General features: G+C 26.7%; 1 protein-coding gene and 1 long non-coding RNA gene across 8 annotated transcripts; both read right to left on the bottom strand.

The window, feature by feature from the left end:
* Positions 1-10,647: 10,647 nt before the first annotated feature.
* LOC105851368 (uncharacterized) lies at positions 10,648-12,173 on the bottom strand. The gene is made up of 5 exons (XR_003471044.2): positions 12,101-12,173; positions 11,390-11,734; positions 10,981-11,042; positions 10,808-10,893; positions 10,648-10,720 (listed from the first exon to the last, which is right to left on the bottom strand). It is a non-coding gene; the product is annotated as an uncharacterized lncRNA (long non-coding RNA).
* Positions 12,174-15,100: 2,927 nt separating this feature from the next.
* LOC101499985 (uncharacterized) lies at positions 15,101-18,074 on the bottom strand. 7 transcript variants are annotated; one of them, XM_004516284.4, is made up of 4 exons: positions 16,305-18,069; positions 15,871-15,974; positions 15,666-15,773; positions 15,101-15,517 (listed from the first exon to the last, which is right to left on the bottom strand). In XM_004516284.4, the coding sequence occupies exon 1, from the start codon at positions 18,033-18,035 to the stop codon at positions 16,356-16,358; it is 1,680 nt and encodes a 559-aa protein (XP_004516341.1). In that variant the 5' UTR covers positions 18,036-18,069; the 3' UTR covers positions 15,101-15,517; positions 15,666-15,773; positions 15,871-15,974; positions 16,305-16,355. The 7 variants fall into 7 exon arrangements, with proteins under 7 accessions (XP_004516341.1, XP_027186932.1, XP_004516343.1 ...); XM_027331131.2 differs by having other exon boundaries at positions 16,356-18,069; XM_004516286.4 differs by having other exon boundaries at positions 16,467-18,069.
* Positions 18,075-21,456: the final 3,382 nt, after the last annotated feature.

Raw genomic sequence — 21,456 nt, 5'->3', positions numbered from 1 at the left:
GCACCTAAACTCTTGCTTTAGGCCTCGCTAAAAAATAATTTTTTATTTTAACTTTTATACGAAACATAGGCCCAATAATATATTATAAAAGTATTTAAACCTCCCAAAAAAAAGGCCTCCAAAAAATTTACAAGTAGACACAAAGTTCCACGAAATTTTTAATTTCCAATTTTTGTCATAATCATTATTTAAGTTGATACTTGTATTGATTGTACTACTGGCCAATTAAAATCATACAATGATGCAACTATTTACGATAAAAAAAGTATACAAGTATCTTTTGATATTAAGGGCATCGCTTTTCACTAAAGAGTATCTTATGATATTAAAAACATTGTCTTTCACTAAAATAAATCTTTTAAAATATCATATGGAAACTTTCTTATGAACTTTCTATCAACACGATAAAATAATTGTATTTTCATTTTGACCATACTTCCTTATTTCTTGCTTTGATTTTATTTTTAGTTTTGAATTTTAAGGATGTGATTACATCTTTAGGTTTCACCAAACAAAAAATTACTAAACAAAAAAAAAAAAAACTAACAACTTGTATCCTAATATTCAGAAAACTGAAAATGATAAAATTTTATATAAATTTAATATTGATATTTTTAACAGTTTTTAATCTTATATAAAATTAATCTTCTATATCAATTTTTGACGTTTTTTGTAGAACAGTTGAAATATTTTATTTTATTTTTTGAAAAATATAAAGAAAATGAATTTAAAAATGTCATGATTTCTATCAAATATTTTTTCTATAGTTATTAAATAAACTACTAATAATTTATTTATTAACTTTTTAAAAAAAATTATCTTTGATGGTTTTGCTTTAGACCTCATAAAATATCGGATCAGTCCTGACTTAACACATACAATGCTAAGGTACAACAAAGTTGGATTAACTTAACCTTTTCTGACTCAAAAGAAGGTTCCAATCTCAATACTAAGTTTAAGGTGTAAAAATTTAAATATAAATTTGAGGTTTTAAAAGTTTCATTGATCAAATCATTTTGTAGATTCTAATAAAGAAATATTTTTGTCAAATCAAAATGGATTTGATCATTTCATAAATATGATTATTTTTTTAGTTTAAATATGTTTTTAGTTTTTATAAATATATTATTTTTTAATGTATTTCTATAAAAAAAATGTGTATTTTGTTTCTGTAAATATAAATGTTTTTACTTTTAATCATTGATATTTTGTTTTTAGTTTTTATAAAGTTAAATTATTTATTTTTAGTCATTGTAAATATTCAATATAGTTTTTATCTAAACAGACTAAAATTAAATATTATACCTATTACAAATACCTTGTGTAAGTGTAGACATAAATAGGTGAAAATTAGATGTTTTAAGTTGAGTCGACAACGACTTTATTGATTGTCACATGTCAAAAAAATTCTTGAGAATATGATATATATATTTGTTATTGGATTCTCTAAGGCAGTAATATTCTGTATACATTTGAGTAAATATTTGGAGTGTATGAGCAATCTTCATGTAATTAATGTAGCCTTAGGTTATAGAGATGGTTTATGGGCCTAATTAAATATGATGTAGATTCAGTATTTACGAAATAATTTTTAAATCTGGAAATATTATGTTTTTGGGGTTTTGTACCTCCCACCCCCCATTTTTACCTCCCATCCCCTCAATTATGTCTAAAAGACTATTTTACCCTTAAATCTGGTTATATTTACTATTTGTTTTAATAAATTAAAATATAACCAGATTTGAGGGTAAAACAATTTATTAAAATTTACGAAATAGGAAAATAAATGTAACCATAATTGAGTTTATAACCTCAATTGTTTATGGATTAGCTATTTTACTATTTTACCCTCAAAAGTTTGTAATATCTGAATCTGATCCTACCCACCCCTCGAACATTTGAAACTTCTCAATCTCAAAAGTAAGTAAAAATTCGAATATTTCAAATATTCGAAATGGATGAAAACCCAAATCGTTCGAAAGTTTGTATCATGTTGAAAGTTTCGAAATGGAAGTCTCGAAAGTTTGAAAGTTTAGAAACATAGAAATTTTCGAAAGTTTCATGGAATTAGAAAGTTTCGAAATGGTTGATGCTCGAAGAAATGAAAGTTTCGAAATAGAGGTCGAAAATATGAAATTTTCGAATGATGAAACTTTCGAAGTATATTTTTCCCATAAATAATGAAACTTTCGAAAGTTTCGTTGAACAAGAAAGTTTCGAAATACAGAAACTTTCGAAGAATATGAAAGTTTTGAAATGCAAAATTTTGCAAAACTTTCTATATATGTTGAGTTTCGAAAATTTGGTATTAATGGAAAATTTCGAAATACATTTTTATTAGTAATAAATAGTAATAAATAATAATAAATTTATAATAATAAATTAATAGTAATAATAAATTTGATATTTAATTTCGGAAGTTTCAGTCATTTTTAAAAAAAATTTGAAAGTTTCGAAACTTCTGAAATTTTCGAAATGGAATTAATTGGAACGTTTGATATTTTCGAAGTTTTCTGGAAAAAATAAACTTCGAAAATTTCATATTCATCCAAAGTTTTAAAATTTCTGGAATATTTCATTTCGAAAGTTTGGTATTTTTCCAAAATTTTGAAATTAGTAATTTTTTCTGCATAATTACATTCCGAAAGTTTCCAATTTTACAAAACATTCGAAAGTTGGGGTAGAAGACTGAAATGGAAATTTTTTCCATAATTTTATACAAATTAAATAAGGGTAAAATAGTCTTTAAAAAAATTTGAGGGGTGGGAGGTAAAAATGGGGGGGTGCGTGGTACAAAACCCATGTTTTTGCCATTACTTGATGCAAAGCCCAATTCCAAATGAAAAACATAAGAAGGGAATATTAAGATAACTATATCGACCATTCGAGCCCAAATTCTTGTTAACAATACACTATTAATTTCTTGTAAAAAGAAATACACTTTATTAGTTGATAAAATAATTTTTTTTTAACAAGAAATAAATATGCATCAAGCTTCTAAATCTACTGCAATAAAACGAGCGATATAACGAGAGTAATCTTTGATTCAAATAGTGTGAACAATGTTTAAAGTAAATTGAGTTAAATTGTGGGCATATTACATTTGTAGTTCTCCTCACACAGAAAATAAACAAGAAAAAAAAAGAAGGGAAATAATCACGTCGAAATTCCTAATAATTATAACAACCTCAATTTATCAGTGAAAATACACACTCGAAAGAAAAATTTCATGTTTTAGAAGAACATATAAAAGCAATTGAAAGAAGTAATGCCTATGGTCTCGAAGCTTTCGATATGTGTTTGGTTTCCGATGTGGCGATCCCTTCAAAATTCAAGGTAAATGAATTTAAAAAATACAAAGGTACCACATGTCCTAAAAACCATGTGACCATGCATTCTAGAAAAATGGATTCTCATGCTCATAATGACAGACTTCTTATCCATATTTTTCAAGACGGTTCGCGTGAGACATCATTAAATTGGTATATGAATCTCAAGCGAAGTCGAATTCGTTTGTGGAAAGATTTGGTTGATGTCTTCTTGAAACAATATAGGTATTGAAGTAACAATGTCAATTATAAGGAAGGGAGTTTTGAATTATAATTGCCCTTTTAAAAATTCCTATTAAAAATTGAAGGCTTTAACTCAAGATTGATTATTCTTGGTTAGTGGAAAAACAATAATATCAATTTATAAATATGATTATTTTTTTAATTAAAATGGAAATTTCCATGCAAAAAACCAGTTATGAATATGATTATTTTTTAATTCTTGCAAATATATTATTTTTTTATGTGTTTCTATAAAAGTTTTTTTTTGTATTTTGTCTCTGCAAATATAAGCTTTTTTACTTTTAATCATTGATACTCTGTTTTGAGTCTTTACAAAGATAAATTATTTGTTTTTAGTCATTGTAAATATTCATTTTAGTTTTTATCTAGATGAACTAAAATTAAATATTTCACATATTATAAATACCAATTCAAATATGAATAAACTTTGCAAGGTCTAAAAATAAAATGTCAATGACCAAAAGTAAAAAATTTATATTTGTATAGACTAAATTTTTTTTATAGAAACCAAAATAAAAAGAATAATATATTTATAGAAATTACAAATATATTTAAACTTTATTTTTTTTGTCACATTTTATTTTGAACTTTAATCGTATCAAAAATGCAAATAAATGATAAATTTATTTTTAGAGTTTAAAGTATATTGAATTAAATTGTGGGCATATTACATTTGTAGTTATCCTCACCATGAGAAAATAAACAAGCAAAAAAAAAAAAATGGGGGAAATAATCATGTCAAAATTCCTAATAATTATACCAAAGTAATAATTATCTGCAGATCAACTCTGCATAATGCAAATAGTATTCAACAAATCCCCTTTAGTCATGATACGAAGAAATCCTAAGTCCAAACATCTATGATAACAACACCAATTCCCCAACATGTTTTGAATAGGGTGTGCTGCATCTAAATTGAACTTATAGAAATCGTGATGAGGGAAAACCAAGTAGCCATGGAGGTTGGATGATGACTGAGGGCGCCAGCAACTTGTGTATACAACACCAATTTGTGTTTTTCAATCACGTTACGTGTTATGTGAATGTATCTCTACTCAATAACATTTTAATTACTATATATTATAATATTTTTAAATTTATTTTTTTTATTTTCGTAATAATTTAAATTAAAAATTCCTTAATAAAGATATTATTTATTTATTTATGGATTTTATTTTTATTAAAACCTACGTTTTATTGTTTATTATAATATTGTTGTTACTTTCAAATTTCAATCATTATTATTTTTATATTTTATTGGCTCAAATTTCACAAATTTTAAATTTTAATTATTGTAATTTAACTATTAAAAATGTTATTTCAGTTTATATAATCTAATAACTTATTTTTTTTATTTAAGCATTATTAATTTGGAATTAACTATTATAAACAATTTTATTAATAAATTCATTAATTTGTTTATTGTAATAAAACCGTGGGTGTGGCTAGTTTGAATTATGATATTCAAAATTCGATTTTTACAAGTTTTATATTTATTTTGAAAATTATTTTTCAAGGGATTATTTGAAAATACAAAAAAAAAATTAGATTTATTTTTATTAAGAAAAACGATGATTGAAGAGTAGTTTTTTATTTTGATAAACAATAAAAACGCATGTTTAATAAAATTAAAATTCTTGAGTCAAAAAAATATATAAAAAAATAAATCCTTAAATAATTCTATCTCACAACTATTGGAAAGGGTTTTATTTTTGGATACAACATTAAGGAATTTTTAATTCGAATTATTATAAAAATAGAAGAAAAAAAAAATAGAGATATTATAGTATATAGTATCCAAGAATTATTGAATGAGGATACAATCACATAACATCTTTAGTGAGTAATTTAATCTTATGTGTTGATTAAATCCAATGGTTATTATTAATAGTTCTCATTTCTCATAATAACTATTAGTTTTCACTTGATACGCTCTCTCTCTCTATATATATATTTATAGATATATTAGGGATGACAACATAACCCGCACCTGTGGGTAACCACCCGATATTAAAAATTATAATCTTATCTTTATAGAAAATATTTTTTAATTTTATTATTATCTAGTAATATTTATTTTATTATATTAATTGTAATATATATGATTTTTAAATTTATAATTTTATATATATGAATGGGTGCGAGTGTGGATGAGAAAACTCGAATCCCATTGCAGGGGAAGATGAGACCTAAATTTCACACATGCTATAAAATGGAGACAAGTACGGATACAATTTTCCTCAATTAGTCCGATGTAGTGGTGGAGGAGGCAAAAATCCACCCCACGCTATTGCCATACCTTATATATATATATATATATATGTATATATTATCACTGCAAAACAATTTTATATTTGAATTCAATATACATGATATTGTGTTTTACTTTTAAAAGTTGTTGATGCTCAATAATTGAAAAACAACAAATTGTAAATTATAATGGACATATATTATTTCAACGATTTTCTTCCTCATATGTTACACGGGTATGAATACTAGTAACCGTACAAATATGAAATATATGGTTCTACTTGTGAACAAAAAGTAATTCCAAACAGGTATTTGCAGTTGCATTCACTATTGACATAATCTATGCTTTCCATTATTCAAACATTATTTTGTGAGATAGACTATACTATGTGGGTTAAAATTTTCATTCAGATAGACTATACTAATTTTTCTTGAAAAAGAGTGTGTGTGTGCACGTGCGCGTGTGTGTCTATGTGTGTGTGTGCGCGCCTTCTTGAAAATATTTGTGGTCCATCCATCTTTAGTATTAAAAAAAAATGACTTACCTCATTCTTTTAACTCTCATTCATGACAAGATTTTATGACAATTCATGGTGTTGTCTTGAAATAATGTAGACTTTATGTCCTTGTCTCAACCAATTAAGAGATGAGATAATGTATATTCATTCATTCTTAACACCTTTAATTTATTTGTTATATCTCACATCTTCCTCTCTCTTAAACCAATGTTATAATTTTATTTTAATTCTCTACAAAAAGAATTCTAGGCAATTTTTGGTGTCATAACTATTAGCAAAAACAATTAAAAGGTAGTTTACACACTTTTCTATTATATTCTCATACGTATTTTTGTTTTCTCCTAAATACCCAAATTTTCCATCACAAACAAAAGAAAGAAAAAAAGAGATGAACATTTCCTTTTCTCACACCATCATTATCATCAGGTCGAATTACAATTTTTCTTATAGTACCATCTCAAGTAAAGTTTGGACTTTTGTCTTCTACTTTGATTCGTGGGGTTAAAACGTGTTGCTAGGAAGTAAAACACCTAAGGTAAGAATTTTTCTCCATGCAAGGTTGGGTTAGATATTAAATTAATAACTTGTAAGATATTTTTAAAAGAAATTTTTTGATTTTATGTTTACCTTAAAGAACTTAACTATAATGTTTTGTATTTTATGAGTAATATGTTTGTCTTGATAGATATTATGATTCATTATATAAAAAATCCAAGAAATGCAATAAGATAAAGCACAAAAGAAATAAACAAATTACAAGAGAGGTTAATTTGTATGAATTACCAATCAAAAGTTTTACATAGGCGACAAATTGTAATTATTACAAATGATCACTATAATAAAATTCAAACATTATAAATGATCTAATGATTGTGATTTATTAACAATGTAACAACTCTTTAAACTAACAAAATATATAAATAAATTTCATTACAAAAATCACTACAAACCAAAACATCTATCATAAAAGATATGAAGAACTTCTACAAAAAAAAAAAAAAACTAGATTCTAAATATAATATTAATGAAAACTTCTATAAAAAATATATATATATTTTTAACTTTTTATATGTTATTGGATTATTTTATGCTCTTTTTTCCTTTATGTACAATCTAGCTATATATTTATTTGTTAACATAATTTTCATAATTTAAATATACAAAATATTCCATTCAAAATCAATTTATTTGTATATTGATTGGAGGGATCTCTCTCTCTCTCACACACACACACACATATATATATATATATATATATATATTATTTGAGCATTAATTGGACGGGTGTCACGTTGCTAAATATTATTTTTATAAAAATACAATCAAATATTTGTGTATGTAACATTTTGTGACTTACATTTCGATGGGCGAGAATGTATTAAAACATAGATTGAAAAATGATAATTTTAATTTATTTATTTAGTTACTAAGGAATTTTTTTTGAATTTTCTTTTGGTTGCGTTATATTCAAAAATCAAATCTCATTAAAATAATAAGTGTTAATATCACAATGAATGTTTATTTAATTTTTTTAGCAACTAATGCTTATTTATTTAAACTTGAAATGATCTCTCAAAAAAATTAATTCTTAAAATAAGATATGTATTTTCAAAGATAATTGTATGAAATTTTATTAAAGAGATTACAACAAAATTAAACCTTTTAATATTTATGCTCTATAGTCTATATATAGGAACGATGTACCAAACAAAAATCACAAAAACTTGCAATTAACACTTATTCACACTCATTCTTCCATGGAGACATTCCTCTACGCTCTTCATGTTTGTCTTGTCCATGATTCAATTCTTATTTGAGTAATAGTTTCTACATTAATTTTGATTACACCAACACAATTTTAGAATCCAATGTTAGAAACATTGTATCTCTATCTACAATTACAATTAAAAACATATTTGTTGTTCCTCATAAAACCTTATGTAATTGTACAAAGATGGATAATATTGTTGCGTTATACCATATGTTTTCTTCCGTGCCTACTTATTTAATAGATTCAATTCTATCTAAAGTGGAATAATGTGCTAGACAAATGATTACAATCAACGATATTGAAGATGAATTTGTCGCTTTTCGTTACCACAAGACAAAGGACGGAGCAAATTGAGGATTTGTTGGAAATATTCGAAATTGATCATCCTTCTTATAATTCTACAGAGAGATGTTCAATTTATTTGGAGGAATTTTGTAGTAGTTTAAAGTTAGAAATTGTTTCTATAAAGTGTTCACGTTTTTTTCATAAAAATTGTATTATACAGTAAATTGAAAGATGTGTTAATTGTTCGTTTTCTTGTACTTGTTCATTGTGTCGGCGCCAAATATTATAAAGAGAAAGAAATATCAAATATATTTTTCTTTAAGCATGACTTTATTTATATTTGACTTTATAATTACCTTGTTTTAGGTGTCTTTTACTTAGCCTAATTATTCAACTGTACCTTTGCGTTAGTGTCTTTGTACGAGTATTAAATCTCTTTATGGTGTAACTTAACAATGGTAACAAATATGATGCTATTCTATCAATTTTATAACTTAATTATGGTAACAACCATAATGCTATTAAATCTCTTTATAGAATCTAAACAATAAATTGACAAACACGTCAAGTATAAACTTGAAACAAACTAAAACAACACAACAGGACAAAAAACTAAAACACCACACTATATAGACAAACAAAACAACATCACACTCGGTCGATAAAATCACAAAACTAAAAACTATATATATTTATATAGAAACTGCTTATTTAAATAAAATTACAAAAACACAAGTTAGATGATTGACTTTAAGACAAAAAATGGTCTTAAATCATTCATCTCCAATAAATGAAGAAGAAAATCCTACTAAGAAGAAGAAAAATAAGTGGACCACAACAGATTTTTATGTGTATGTTGTTTGAGTAACTAATCAAAGGTAATGCTAATATTAACTCTAAATTGGAGATTTTAATTTATATATACTAATAATGTGCAAAAATATTTAAACAAATATTCAATTAGATCTCTCTATTATAATATCATATCTTAAAATAGGTATATACATATTTTCTTGAAGTGAATATAATATTTAAATAATGAGATATAATTGAATGTATTTATAAAATCATTTTAAACTATACCATATAAATTTTTGAGATACTATAAATATAATCTTTCACAAAAACGTGTTGTTTCATACTTTCATTCATTTCATGGTCAAACAAAGATTCAAATTGACAAATTATATTGAAAACAACTTAAATTTAATGTCACTAAAATTAAAATAGATAAATCTACCAATCTATAGTATTGATAATCATGTCATTAGTTGAATCTATAATAAATCAAAATTGGTGTGTCAGTCTAAACCAAAAGAACACCGCAACAAGATGAAAGATCAAACAACACTACATTAAGACGACAAACAAAACATTATTGTATTTCAGATGAAGAATTCACATAAAAATACAAAAGAAAACTAAATCTATATATTGAAAAATATTTATTTGGTTAAAAAGGACAAAATAATGACTCAAAAGCACCTCTATTGATTGAATGAGAAAGAAAGGAAAGAGAGACAGACAGTTAAATTTAGAGGCGCCGCATTGATATTGATACTATCTAGCAATACATTGTGTGTAGATTATTAAAATTGAAACTACTAATACACATAAGCCACAAGCTTATTATGTTTAGATACAAGTTAACACAATCAAGAATTTCAATTTTTAAGTAATTAATGTTCTGTATATGCATTTTCTTTAAAGTAGTTTTGTACAAATGAAAAAACTAACAAGAAAATTTCAAATATATATCTTTACTTTACATAAATACACTCAATTAATTACTCTCTCTTCATTGGTGTAATGGGTAAAATATATATATATGTAGTAATTAATGTAACCTTGAATTTTAAAACATATATATATATATATATATGTAGTAATTAATGTAACCTTGAATTTAAAAACATTTAAATATAAACAAATTTATCTTGAAAAATGCAAAATTAACTGACAAAATATCTATTAAGAACTGAAATTCTCACTTAAAATCAAGTCAACTCTCTTAAAAACATGAAAATATCAACTATAGATTTTGCTTTCACAGCACAAAACATCATTTCTCTATTAACTTTTTGGGAGTGAAACATTACCGATGAACTCATCAAGTTATTTAATCTAAAAATTACATAACAAACAAGTATGTTTTACACAATCTATGTGCAACACAATACTACATTTGAATCAACATTAAGACCAACATTTTTAGTAACAAGACAATAAAATAAGATATTCTAACTAAACCTATTAATCACTTTTCACAAAAACTTACAACATCATCTTTCCTAGCTTCACTTGAAGCAAAAAAAATCTCCTAGCTGTAAATATTTAGAAATTGAATCAAAATAACAAAAAGATAAATCTCTACATTATGTTACATTATTTGTAACTTATATAAAAACTACCTTAGTACCACACTTTGGACAATACATTGTACTGATGATGAGTTGACAGCTAAATCTTCATTACTTCCAAACCATCAATAGGGAGACTGCAATTCAAAGTTAAATCACAATTAATAATCTAAAGTCAGCAGTTTTATGACTCAAATAATCACATACGAGCTAACGAAAATTACCTCTTTGGTTTCTCTTCTCTCAAGGCATAACATAGCACTAAATATGAAGTGTCTTGCCTCTCCTAAATTATATCACCAACAATAAAAGTCTTTAATTTTATTATTATTGTTCTAATTTCAAATAAATTAACCAAGTCATAATTATTTAACTTTTAAAACAAGTCATACATATTCAAGTAACTAATAACGAAATCATTAATATTTAGTTTCACTTGCACTATTTTTCATTTCTTCAGCATCAGAGCCTTTAAATGTTTCTCAAATTAGCCTCTACAATTAAGTTCAATATTAAGAGAAACATATATACACATACTTATGTATTCACAAATGATTTGAAATAATGTTGCATTTCTTCAAATTAAAACAAACAAAGACTTGCTAAAATTTGAAACCAGAATTTCTGTTACACCTTTAAATTCTTGCTTGCAGAATTTTTTATCATGCAATCAGCAACCAGCCTGTACAAACTATACAGCTGGCAACAATGTCCTGTGTTTGTGTTTTCACAGCAGCAACCATCATCTCCCACAACAGCAGCTGCATGCCGATTTTCATGCACTGCCTCCCAACATCCTACCCCTTACCAAATCGGACTCCAAACACATTTGTTGCGGCGACTTTATCCCTCAACATAATCTTGTGATAAAATATGTTCTACGAGTATAACAGCGCATGAAGCTGGCTGCCCCTTCTCCATGCAGCTTTTCCGTACAGGGCGCATGGAGCTGGAGCATGCATAGCTTATGTCACTCGTCTGTGTAGGGAGGGATTAAATTCAGTCAAATTTGCAAACAGATTAAATTAATTATGAGAATTTTAGAGTTTAAATAAAAAAAAATAAAAAATGATATTATGAATATTTATATCCATCTTGCTATTCATTTCAATTGTTATTGCTAATTAGTATCACCATGTTAACCAACTTGATACAAAAACTAAAAGTAATCGCTATTTATAGGGAGGGATACAAGACTCATGAGAGATAATAACAAGTACTATAGAAACTAATCCTAAAATTAATCTAAAATATACTAAAATTACAAATTGATTCTACGAAATATTTTATAATATTCCAACAATATCCTTTCATGTGCTACTATGAGTTGCATTTGTTGAGTACCTGAAGAACTCAGCAAAGGGTGACTGATGATGTGCGGCAGTGGAGGCATTACATTTTCCTACACTTTCCTCCTACACATTAGTTAGACAACATAGTTAAACTTTACGTCTCACATCAAATGCATTCTCATTAACTTAAAAATTAATTTGTATCCTCATGGCTTTAGATTGCAAATAAAAAGAGGCAAGAGAAGATCAATAATATTTTTAGATTGTAAAATTTTTTGTTTGGATTTCATCCGTGTAATATCAGACAAATTTATTTTTTATCTTTAACGTCAAGTGGACGATACAAAAAACGTTAATTGACAAAGGGGTACGTGGATCAAAAGTTTAAATATGTTTCTAGCTCATGTAAATATAACAGTTTTCAAGTTTATGTCTCTTGAAATATATTTATTTGTATTTTATATCTGTAATATCCAAAAACTTTATTTTTTCTTTAACATGTTACAAAAAAAAACTTGTATACTTATTTTATTAGAAATAAGTATATAAATTATTTTTATTTTGGTTTAAATATATTTTTAGTTCTTGTAACTATAACAGTTTTTAATTTTAGTCTATGTAAAAATTTTTGTTTGGATTTCACCCTGTAATATCAACAAAATTTATTTTTTGTCCTTAACGTCAAACAAATGTTACAAAAATATTAAGTGACAAAGAGGAACGTAGACAAAATATTTAAATGTATTTTTTGTCATTGTAAATATAACAGTATTTATTTTTAGCCCATGAAAAATATTTGCTTGGATTTCATCCCTGAAATATTTAAATAACAAATAAAAATAAATATACAAATTATTCTAATATTTAAATTAATATTTCTATTGGAGTGTTACGATTAGTTCACGTTTTCCTCTATTTGTCTGCTCACTAGTTTATAATGTTCATTTTAAAGTTAAGTACAAAAAATAAAGTTTTTGGATATTACAAGGACTAAAACTAAAAACTTTACTTTTTGTAACGTTCATTTTTTATAATAAAAAATTTTATAGAAACTAAAACTAAAAATTGTTATATTTACAAGAACCAAAAACATATTTAAACCTACTATTTTTTTATTAAAGTTTTGATTCGAACTCAGAACAAGGAGTATAATTTAACAATATTGATAGATGACCTAAGATTAAGTACAAATTTACTTTTAAACTTACTCAAACAATATCAATAGTTGATCTAATATTTAATTACAAAATTTACTTTTAAGCTTACAATAATGTTGGGCCAACATGTGTTTGCTTACTCTTCAAATAGCTATAACTATAATAGGATATGGAAGATTCTACCCTGCACCCCACACCTAAACCTGTCATCCCCTCAATCAACCTTAAAATACAAATTTTCCCTTTTAACCATCTATCAAAACTTTCAACTTTTTTAACTACTCATTTTTCACCATTCTTTCGAAACTTTAGAAAAATTACGTTAACCTTTGAAAGTTTCAAAATCTTCAAAATCAAAAGTAAGTGGCACACGAAAATTTAAAAGTTTCGAAACATAAAATTACTAGAATATTCGAAAGTTTCTAGAAATCTTGAAACTTTCAAAAATGTCAATTTCCAGAAATCTTGAAACTTTTGAAGAATTGGAAACTTCCAAAATAGAAAATTTCATAATTTTCTAAACTTTCGAAATAGAAAAATTTCAAAACTTTCCATATTTAGAAACTTTTGAAACTTTTCAGATTTGAAAACTTTCGAAACTTTTCAAATTTTTGAAATGTAATTCTTATTTGGAAAATTTGAAACTTCCTAAAGTTACGAAAATTTGAATCTTCTAAAACTATCAATTTTGAAACTTATTATAAATGGTTAGAAGGATAAAATTGTCTTTTTAAGTGTCTTGAGGAGGTGGCAGATATAGCTGTGGGGGTGCAAGGTAATATCATCTAGGATATGTTGCTTCAAAAAGAACAATTAATGGCCCTTATCTCAAGGCAAACTGTTTTATTGTTTAATTAAGTCATATTTTGAAAAAATGATAAGAGAAAAATTAGATTATCATTACTAAATTCGAGGCAAAGGCGCAATTTCAACAACCATGGGATTTGTCTATCGTCTTTGATCAACCGTCAAACCTCACCTTGTGGACTTCTTGCTATCAAAAAAGTGGCATAAACATGTGGGGTTAAATCATTGACCCAATGAATTTAATTTAAAATTGAGAAATATAATTAATGTAAATGAAAGTGTTTGCTCCTTGTCATCATTTACTTAGATAAGATATAAAATGTCATAATCAATTTTTTAAACAAAATTGTGAAAAAATGTTCAACTTCAATTTAAAATTTGAGAAGCTAGACTTAAATGTTGGAGAGACACTAGTGGAGAATGTTGTAGATATTGATGGGTGGTTTTTTGTGGTAAAATAGAGGGACCAAAATTGTGAGTCGTGCAAACACGACTTGTGCGAAGTCACAAGCTGATGCATTCAAGCCTTCGACAAATTCGAGACCGTCCGATTAAGATAGGATAGTTCAAATTTCAATCTCGGTATTTTATATTAAATAAAAATAAAAAATTGTCTTAAACTTAATCCATGTGATCGTCATCAAACAATCCAAATGTGCTTATTACAACTATTCCGACAACACTTAATACACATCAGGAAAATCTTAGCCAAATTTCAAGTGGTCCTAAACCAAACTATTCATTCCATAAAACGTGTTTTCCAAAATCATATTAGTTTGCAAAACTACATTCCCATCTCTCTTCTATTAAATATATATAATCTTGTAAAACTTAATGGCTAATGCATTACTGCACACCATCCTACGTGGAAAATAATAAAATTAATTTGTAAAAAGAATACCTTTTTTTCTTCATACACGTTGGAGCCATCAATATGTAACAAAGTAACTTCAACTTCAAATCTCAAAATTTGAATAAACTTTCAACAAGTCGAGTCCTACTGTCTTTGTTTCATATCACAAACTAAGTATCTATAAAATCTGGTATATACAGTAATTCAATAGGCTAAGAATAATGAACAAAATTGATATTGTGAATAACAATCTCTCTGTAAAATTAGCCAATAACTGTAAGAAAACTAACACAACCTCCTGGAATTAGAGAGACTAGTCTCTCTCTACCAAACCAACAAAAAATTAAGGAATAAGAATTTGTTTTCCCGTCGAGCCTTTTTCTATTTAAAGATACAAAAACAGAGCAAGTATTCACAGAGAATAGAAGGTTAAATTGCTTGTTTGGATTAACATACTAAAATATAGAAACTAATCCTAAAATTAATCTAAAATATACTAAAATTACAAATTGATTCTACGAGATATTATAAGATATTTTATAATATTCCAACAATATCCTTTCAGGTGCTACTCTGTGTTGCATTTGTTGAGTACCTGAAGAACTCAACAAAGGGTGACTGATGATGTGTGGCAGTGGAGGTATTACTCCTCCTACACATTAATTAGACAACATAGTTAAACTTTAAGCCTCACATCAAATACATTCTCATTAACTTAAAAATTAATTTGTATCCTCATGACTTTAGATTGCAAATAAAAAGAGGCAAGAGAAAATCAATAAAATTAACAATTTCCTTACATAACTCAGGGACTTCTTGACCACACGAACCAGCACCACTGTCTTGATTATATGGAGCTTCAAGGTCTTTTTTCCCAATATGGAGCTTTAAAAATCATGTTATAACTCCTAAATCACATTTAAAAAATTAAGTAACTGCATTTACAAAAACAAGGTTTTTAGCAGATAACAAAAATATAATTCACAATGCAAATAGACAAGTCACCATAAAGCTTAATAGTGACAGTGACTGGAGGCTGAGTGAACAGACAATGCATCACATAGAAAAACCTTCTTATTCTTCTCAAATTATGCTTCTTGAGCAACAAGCTGCAATTCAAAGGCAAGTAATGTAAATCACTAAGTAATCTGTTAGACTATTGTTTCTATCATAATCCTGTTGCAGAAATATTACAAGACAAGTAATGTTAAAGCATGTATGCTAGACGCACATAATTCCCGTAAGCATTAGCTAGAACCATAAATATTTTGGAATCGTTTAGTTCAATCTTAAAGAGATGTGTGGGTGTAGTCTTTAACTCTTAACTAATTTCACATTGTCAAAAACCCAATAAACAAAAAAGTGCATTTTCCTTGACATATCTAATTTGCTAAGAACAAATGGATGTAGCAAATTGAGTTCAAATTTTATAGTATTACCTATTCACAATCCCATTCATACCAATCCTATGTAACAAGAAAGCATGTTACCTAGTTTTGCTTTTTCAATAGACCTCTAGAAATCATTTCATGTAGAAGTTTTTCTACCTTATCTCTTTCATCTTGGTCAAAGAGGGCATAAATAATTGTTTCATAACTTACAAAATCAGGAATACAACCATTGTCTTCCATTCTTGATAACAAAGCAAGTGCTTCGTCAAACAAGCAATCCTTACAAAACCCATTTATCATAATATTATATGTCCATACAGTTAGTTGGTAGCCTTTAGTTAAAAGATCATGAAAAATCACTTGTGCATTCTTAAGCCTTCCACCTTTGCATAGTCCATCAATCAATATATTGTATGTGATAATATTTGGCTGAATACCTTGGTCTGTCATTTTCTTAACCAATGCAATTGCCTGGTCAAGCTGATTCTTTTTGCACAAAGCATGTAATAGAGAACTGTAAGTGATTACATTAACCTGTAGACCTATACGATGCATCTCATCAACAAGTTCCCACGCAGAAGAGATTTTCCCCGATTTACACAAACCATCAATAAGGGTACTATAAGTTACCACATCAGGAACAATCATCTTGTTATGCATTTCTTTAAAGTTCATGGCTTCATCCACCATTTTATTCTTGCACAATCCATTAATAATGATATTGTAGCACCGAACATTCGGCACCACTCCCTTGTGCACCATAGTGTTGAATATTTTTATGGCCTTGTTCACTTGATTAACTAAGCAATACCCATCCATCAAAGCACCATACGTTACAACATTCGGTTTTACACCATCTTTTATCATTATAGCCAACACATTCATAGCTTCTTTGACCTTTGCTTCCTTGCATAAGGAATCAACCAATATATTAAAAGTATAATCATTTGGGTTGACGTTTTTCAATACCATTTCATGGAACAAACCAAATGCTTCTTTCAATTGACCAACAATACAAAATCCATATAATAGATTATTGAAAGTGATAACATCAGGAGAAATTCTCTTTGCAATCATCTCAACATACAACTCGTAAGCATCGTTTATAGATTTATCTTTACACAAACTATCAATGATAGTGCTATACATTACCACATTGGCCAATTTCCCATCAATTCGTCTCAGCAATTGCAGCGCGGGTCTTGTTTCCCCCATTTTACACAACCCATTGATCAAGATCCCATAACTAACTTGATCCAACTGAAATCCCTTTGCCACCACATGATCATGAAAGTGCAGAGCTTCCCGAATCTTATTGTTAAGACAAAGACCTTTCATAAGAGTATTCAAGGTTATGGTATTTTCCTGAAATCCCATCTTGAGAATCTTTCCCAATATAGAAAATGAAAAATTCATTTGACCTAAGTGGCAGTAACAATTAATCAAGATATTAAAAGTAAAAATATCAGGCATAATTCCATTGAATTCCAATAGGTGAGAAAGAGAAATAGCAGTGGGATAATGGTTCATCTTAACAAAAGAAGTTAAAATTCTGTTGAATTGAACAATGGATGGGGTAGGATTCATAGAGAGCATGCGATGGAATGAGGAAACAGCATGATTAACATCAAATTCGTTGGAATTGAAAGGAGAATGAGAAGAGAATGAAAGAAGGAAAGTGTTTGAAGAAGAAATTGGAAGAAAATTGGGAATGGAAGAAAGAGAGAAAGCATACCTTGTTAGGGTTAATAACTTTGAAACTGAGAAAGAAAACAACATTTTGCTGAATCTGAATTGTGTGGACTTCACTGTCGCTGCTGGCTGCAAGTTAACCTTATTTTACTTTTAATTTTTTTTGTTTTTAATTATTATTTAACTTAATTTTAGTTTTAGTCCCTTAATTTTATTGAATTACGAAATTTATATTTTTATATTAAAAATTGACACTTTTTGTCTCATGATGAGTAACACCAATAGAATATAAATCAAATCTAAAAAATTTAGATTTTAACTTTTAAATTTTTTTTATATTTTGAATTTAATTAATGACATATGAATAATTGATGCATTTAGATAGTTCTATATAATAGAAATGTATGTCATTTCATTAAAAATATGTCAAATCGTAATTCTTTAGTTCAAATATATGAGAGATGAGACAAAATTGTCAACTTTTAAAATATGGAGACCAATTTCGTGAATTGATAATAATAATAGTGATACCAAAACGGCAATTAAACCTTATTATTTTGAATTTGGATAATTTGATTCTCTCCATCTAAATCTACTTCAATTTCTTTTGATCACTTATATTTCTTTTAAATTTGTTTATTTTATTTAAAATTTATATTATTTAGATCATGCATCAAAATATTATACAAATTTAAAATCATTTGTTATATTATTAATATTTATGAAGATTAGTAAAATGCATACAACTTTAATTTTGATGTAGCTCAATAATATATAAAATATTTTAAAATTGTGCGAAATTTTAATTAATGCATTATATATATACGATATATACTTTTTTTAAGAGAGATTAAGGGATGTTTAAACTGAGAGAATTCAAAATCTTAAATTCCCCTAATATTTGATTTAACTACGTAGATACGAATTTTCATACCAAATAAATTGAAGTGGATTATTTTATTATTTTATGTATACTTGAATTCCATGAGTCCTTTAAAATTAATTTTTTTTATTGAAGTTAATAAACATATTTTAAAACTGAAATAAATTTAATTTACTGAAATTAAATAAATAAATAAATAAAAAACATATTTTTTTATTATGCTAGAAAAAAAATTAATTATAAAATAAAGAATAAGTACATATTCTATTATTCTCTTTCTCTGTTTTTCATGTTATAACATTATGCCTTCAAAGCTCTAGATTTCAAAACAACAAAGGAGAAAATTGTCAAATCTCAATTTTTTTAGGGTTGGTGATATTTGACTCAAATGCACAAAATTAACATATCATGAAGTTTTCAAAATGAGTGTATAGTTTCGTATTAATTCTTTCAGCATTTTTGGAATGAATCCTTATCAATAATTTTGCGTATATTGGCATAAAGACATAGGAAAGAGATGATACGTTAATTAGAGCATGTCTCATAGACCATCATCAGATAAAATATATTCAGGGTGATTATTAGAGGATGCGCCAATCTTTGTCTTCTTTTGTAGCAATGACTTTATCAGATTCTTGACTTTCATCAGAGGATCCGACTTCTTCAAAGTGTTGACTTCGTTAGAGGATACATAATAAATCACAGTTAGATGATCAGACGCTTGATGTGATTATCAGAGGCATAGGCAATCACTTTCTTGTCACACTTAATGGGGTCGGATCGGAACAAGATATGCTTAATGGGTAAATTCGTCCGTATCGTAATTGGATGAGCGAGTAAATATTGTCTTAACTTTCAGGCATCCATTATCAATGTTATCGCAACTTTCTGATAAAGGATCTACGGTCCTAAATAGGGGGACAATTTATCTTAAATAGGGGACGAGTGTTGGACTGTAGTGTAATATGCGCAACAGTGGATAACTGGTGCAAGAAGTCCTAAGAATAACGGTGATAGAATAATGTCAAGGTGGTAGCTAGGAACAATTAGGTATGTACCAAAACACAATTTTATAATATCTTTAGTCTTTTAAGTTTTTTATTTTATTTTGTCATTTAAGTGACATTCAGTTTGCATCATTGGTCTTTAAGTTATATTACACAAATTTGACAATTTTCTCGAATTATTGTAATGAAATATTAAGATCTTATCAAAATATCATAATGAATATGAAAGTTGGTCCCTAAAATGATAAGCGTTGATTAAATTAGTCATTGAATTTTGTGAATTGGCAAATACATCAATGACATTATAAAATATCAATTAAAATAGTTTATTTGTAATTTTTTTGTTGTTAGACATTTTAATGTGACACTAGAATTAAATATGTGATTTATCCACGTTAATTTCACATCAATGACATTTTCACATAAACAAATTTGCCGACAAAATTTAATCATATCAAAGATGAATTTATGAGTAATTGTAATTGTGCATTTACTAATTTTGGACAAATTTTTTAATGAAATATTTAAATTTCATAGAAAAATTAGTTTGTGTTGTGATGACATTGATATGAGATCAATGTGGTGGACTCAAATGTACGACAAAAATTTAAATATGGACTGACAAAAAGAACCAATCTCACTAAGGGAATTATAGTTAAGCGACCAATACAGAATAAAAAAGAATTGAGAGACCAAAGTGAAATTAGAAAATAAGTTAAGAGACAAAAAAAAAAAAAAAAATTAGTCAAATGTTTTTGTCTTGCTAAAGGGTTTCAAAAGCATATTGGTTAAAGAGTTCACAAAAATAAACTTTTGTCTTGAAAATTTAAGTCAAACACTAGTCATCATCTATATAATATATTAAAATAGACTCACAAATCAATTGAATAACAACTTACATCCTTGTGTGTCACATCATAGTATTTGCGCCACATCGTTTATATTCTTATGTAGCACATTGATAAGCTTCTACAATTCATCTTACATCTTTAATTTCTCAATTTAGCTTTTGCATCTCACACATCATATACATATGTTGAAAACTCAAACACAAAAGCTCTTCATGTAAACCTTCCATCTTCTCACTACAATCCATGCATATTTGTTGGTATAAAATATGTCCTATTAATTATCTCATCCTAAATGTTTTAGCGCGCGCGCACACACACACACGTTTTGACATTTCTTTTTCATTCTATTAGATTTTCATCACACCTTTTGTATTCTTTATATTAATTTATAGCTTATGTCATTCAAAAAAAGTTGTAGCTTATATCCTCAAATAAATAAATAAATCTATTTTCATTTACAAATTTGATAAGACCTTCAAACATAACTCCTTTCATGTTTAATCGATTAAATATAGATAGTTTAATTTCATCTAGCATCTCACACAACCGTGATAAAATATACAAAATATTGCAATTTTGATTTTTATAATAGTTAGTAAATAATTTTTTTATAAATTTATTTGATAAATAATTGAAATTTTCTTAAACATAGTGTTTCAAGTTCCACAAATAAATATATATCAATAATAAATTTAATTTGAAAATTCGGTTATCCTTAAATCTATTGTTTTCATTTTAATCTTCCTTCACAAATTTATAATAATATA

The sequence above is a fragment of the Cicer arietinum genome, chromosome 5 (assembly GCF_000331145.2).
Source record: "Cicer arietinum cultivar CDC Frontier isolate Library 1 chromosome 5, Cicar.CDCFrontier_v2.0, whole genome shotgun sequence".
Taxonomy (NCBI): Eukaryota; Viridiplantae; Streptophyta; class Magnoliopsida; order Fabales; family Fabaceae; genus Cicer; species Cicer arietinum.
Note: the sequence above shows the minus strand (reverse complement) of the source record. Positions and strands in the feature narration are given on the sequence as shown.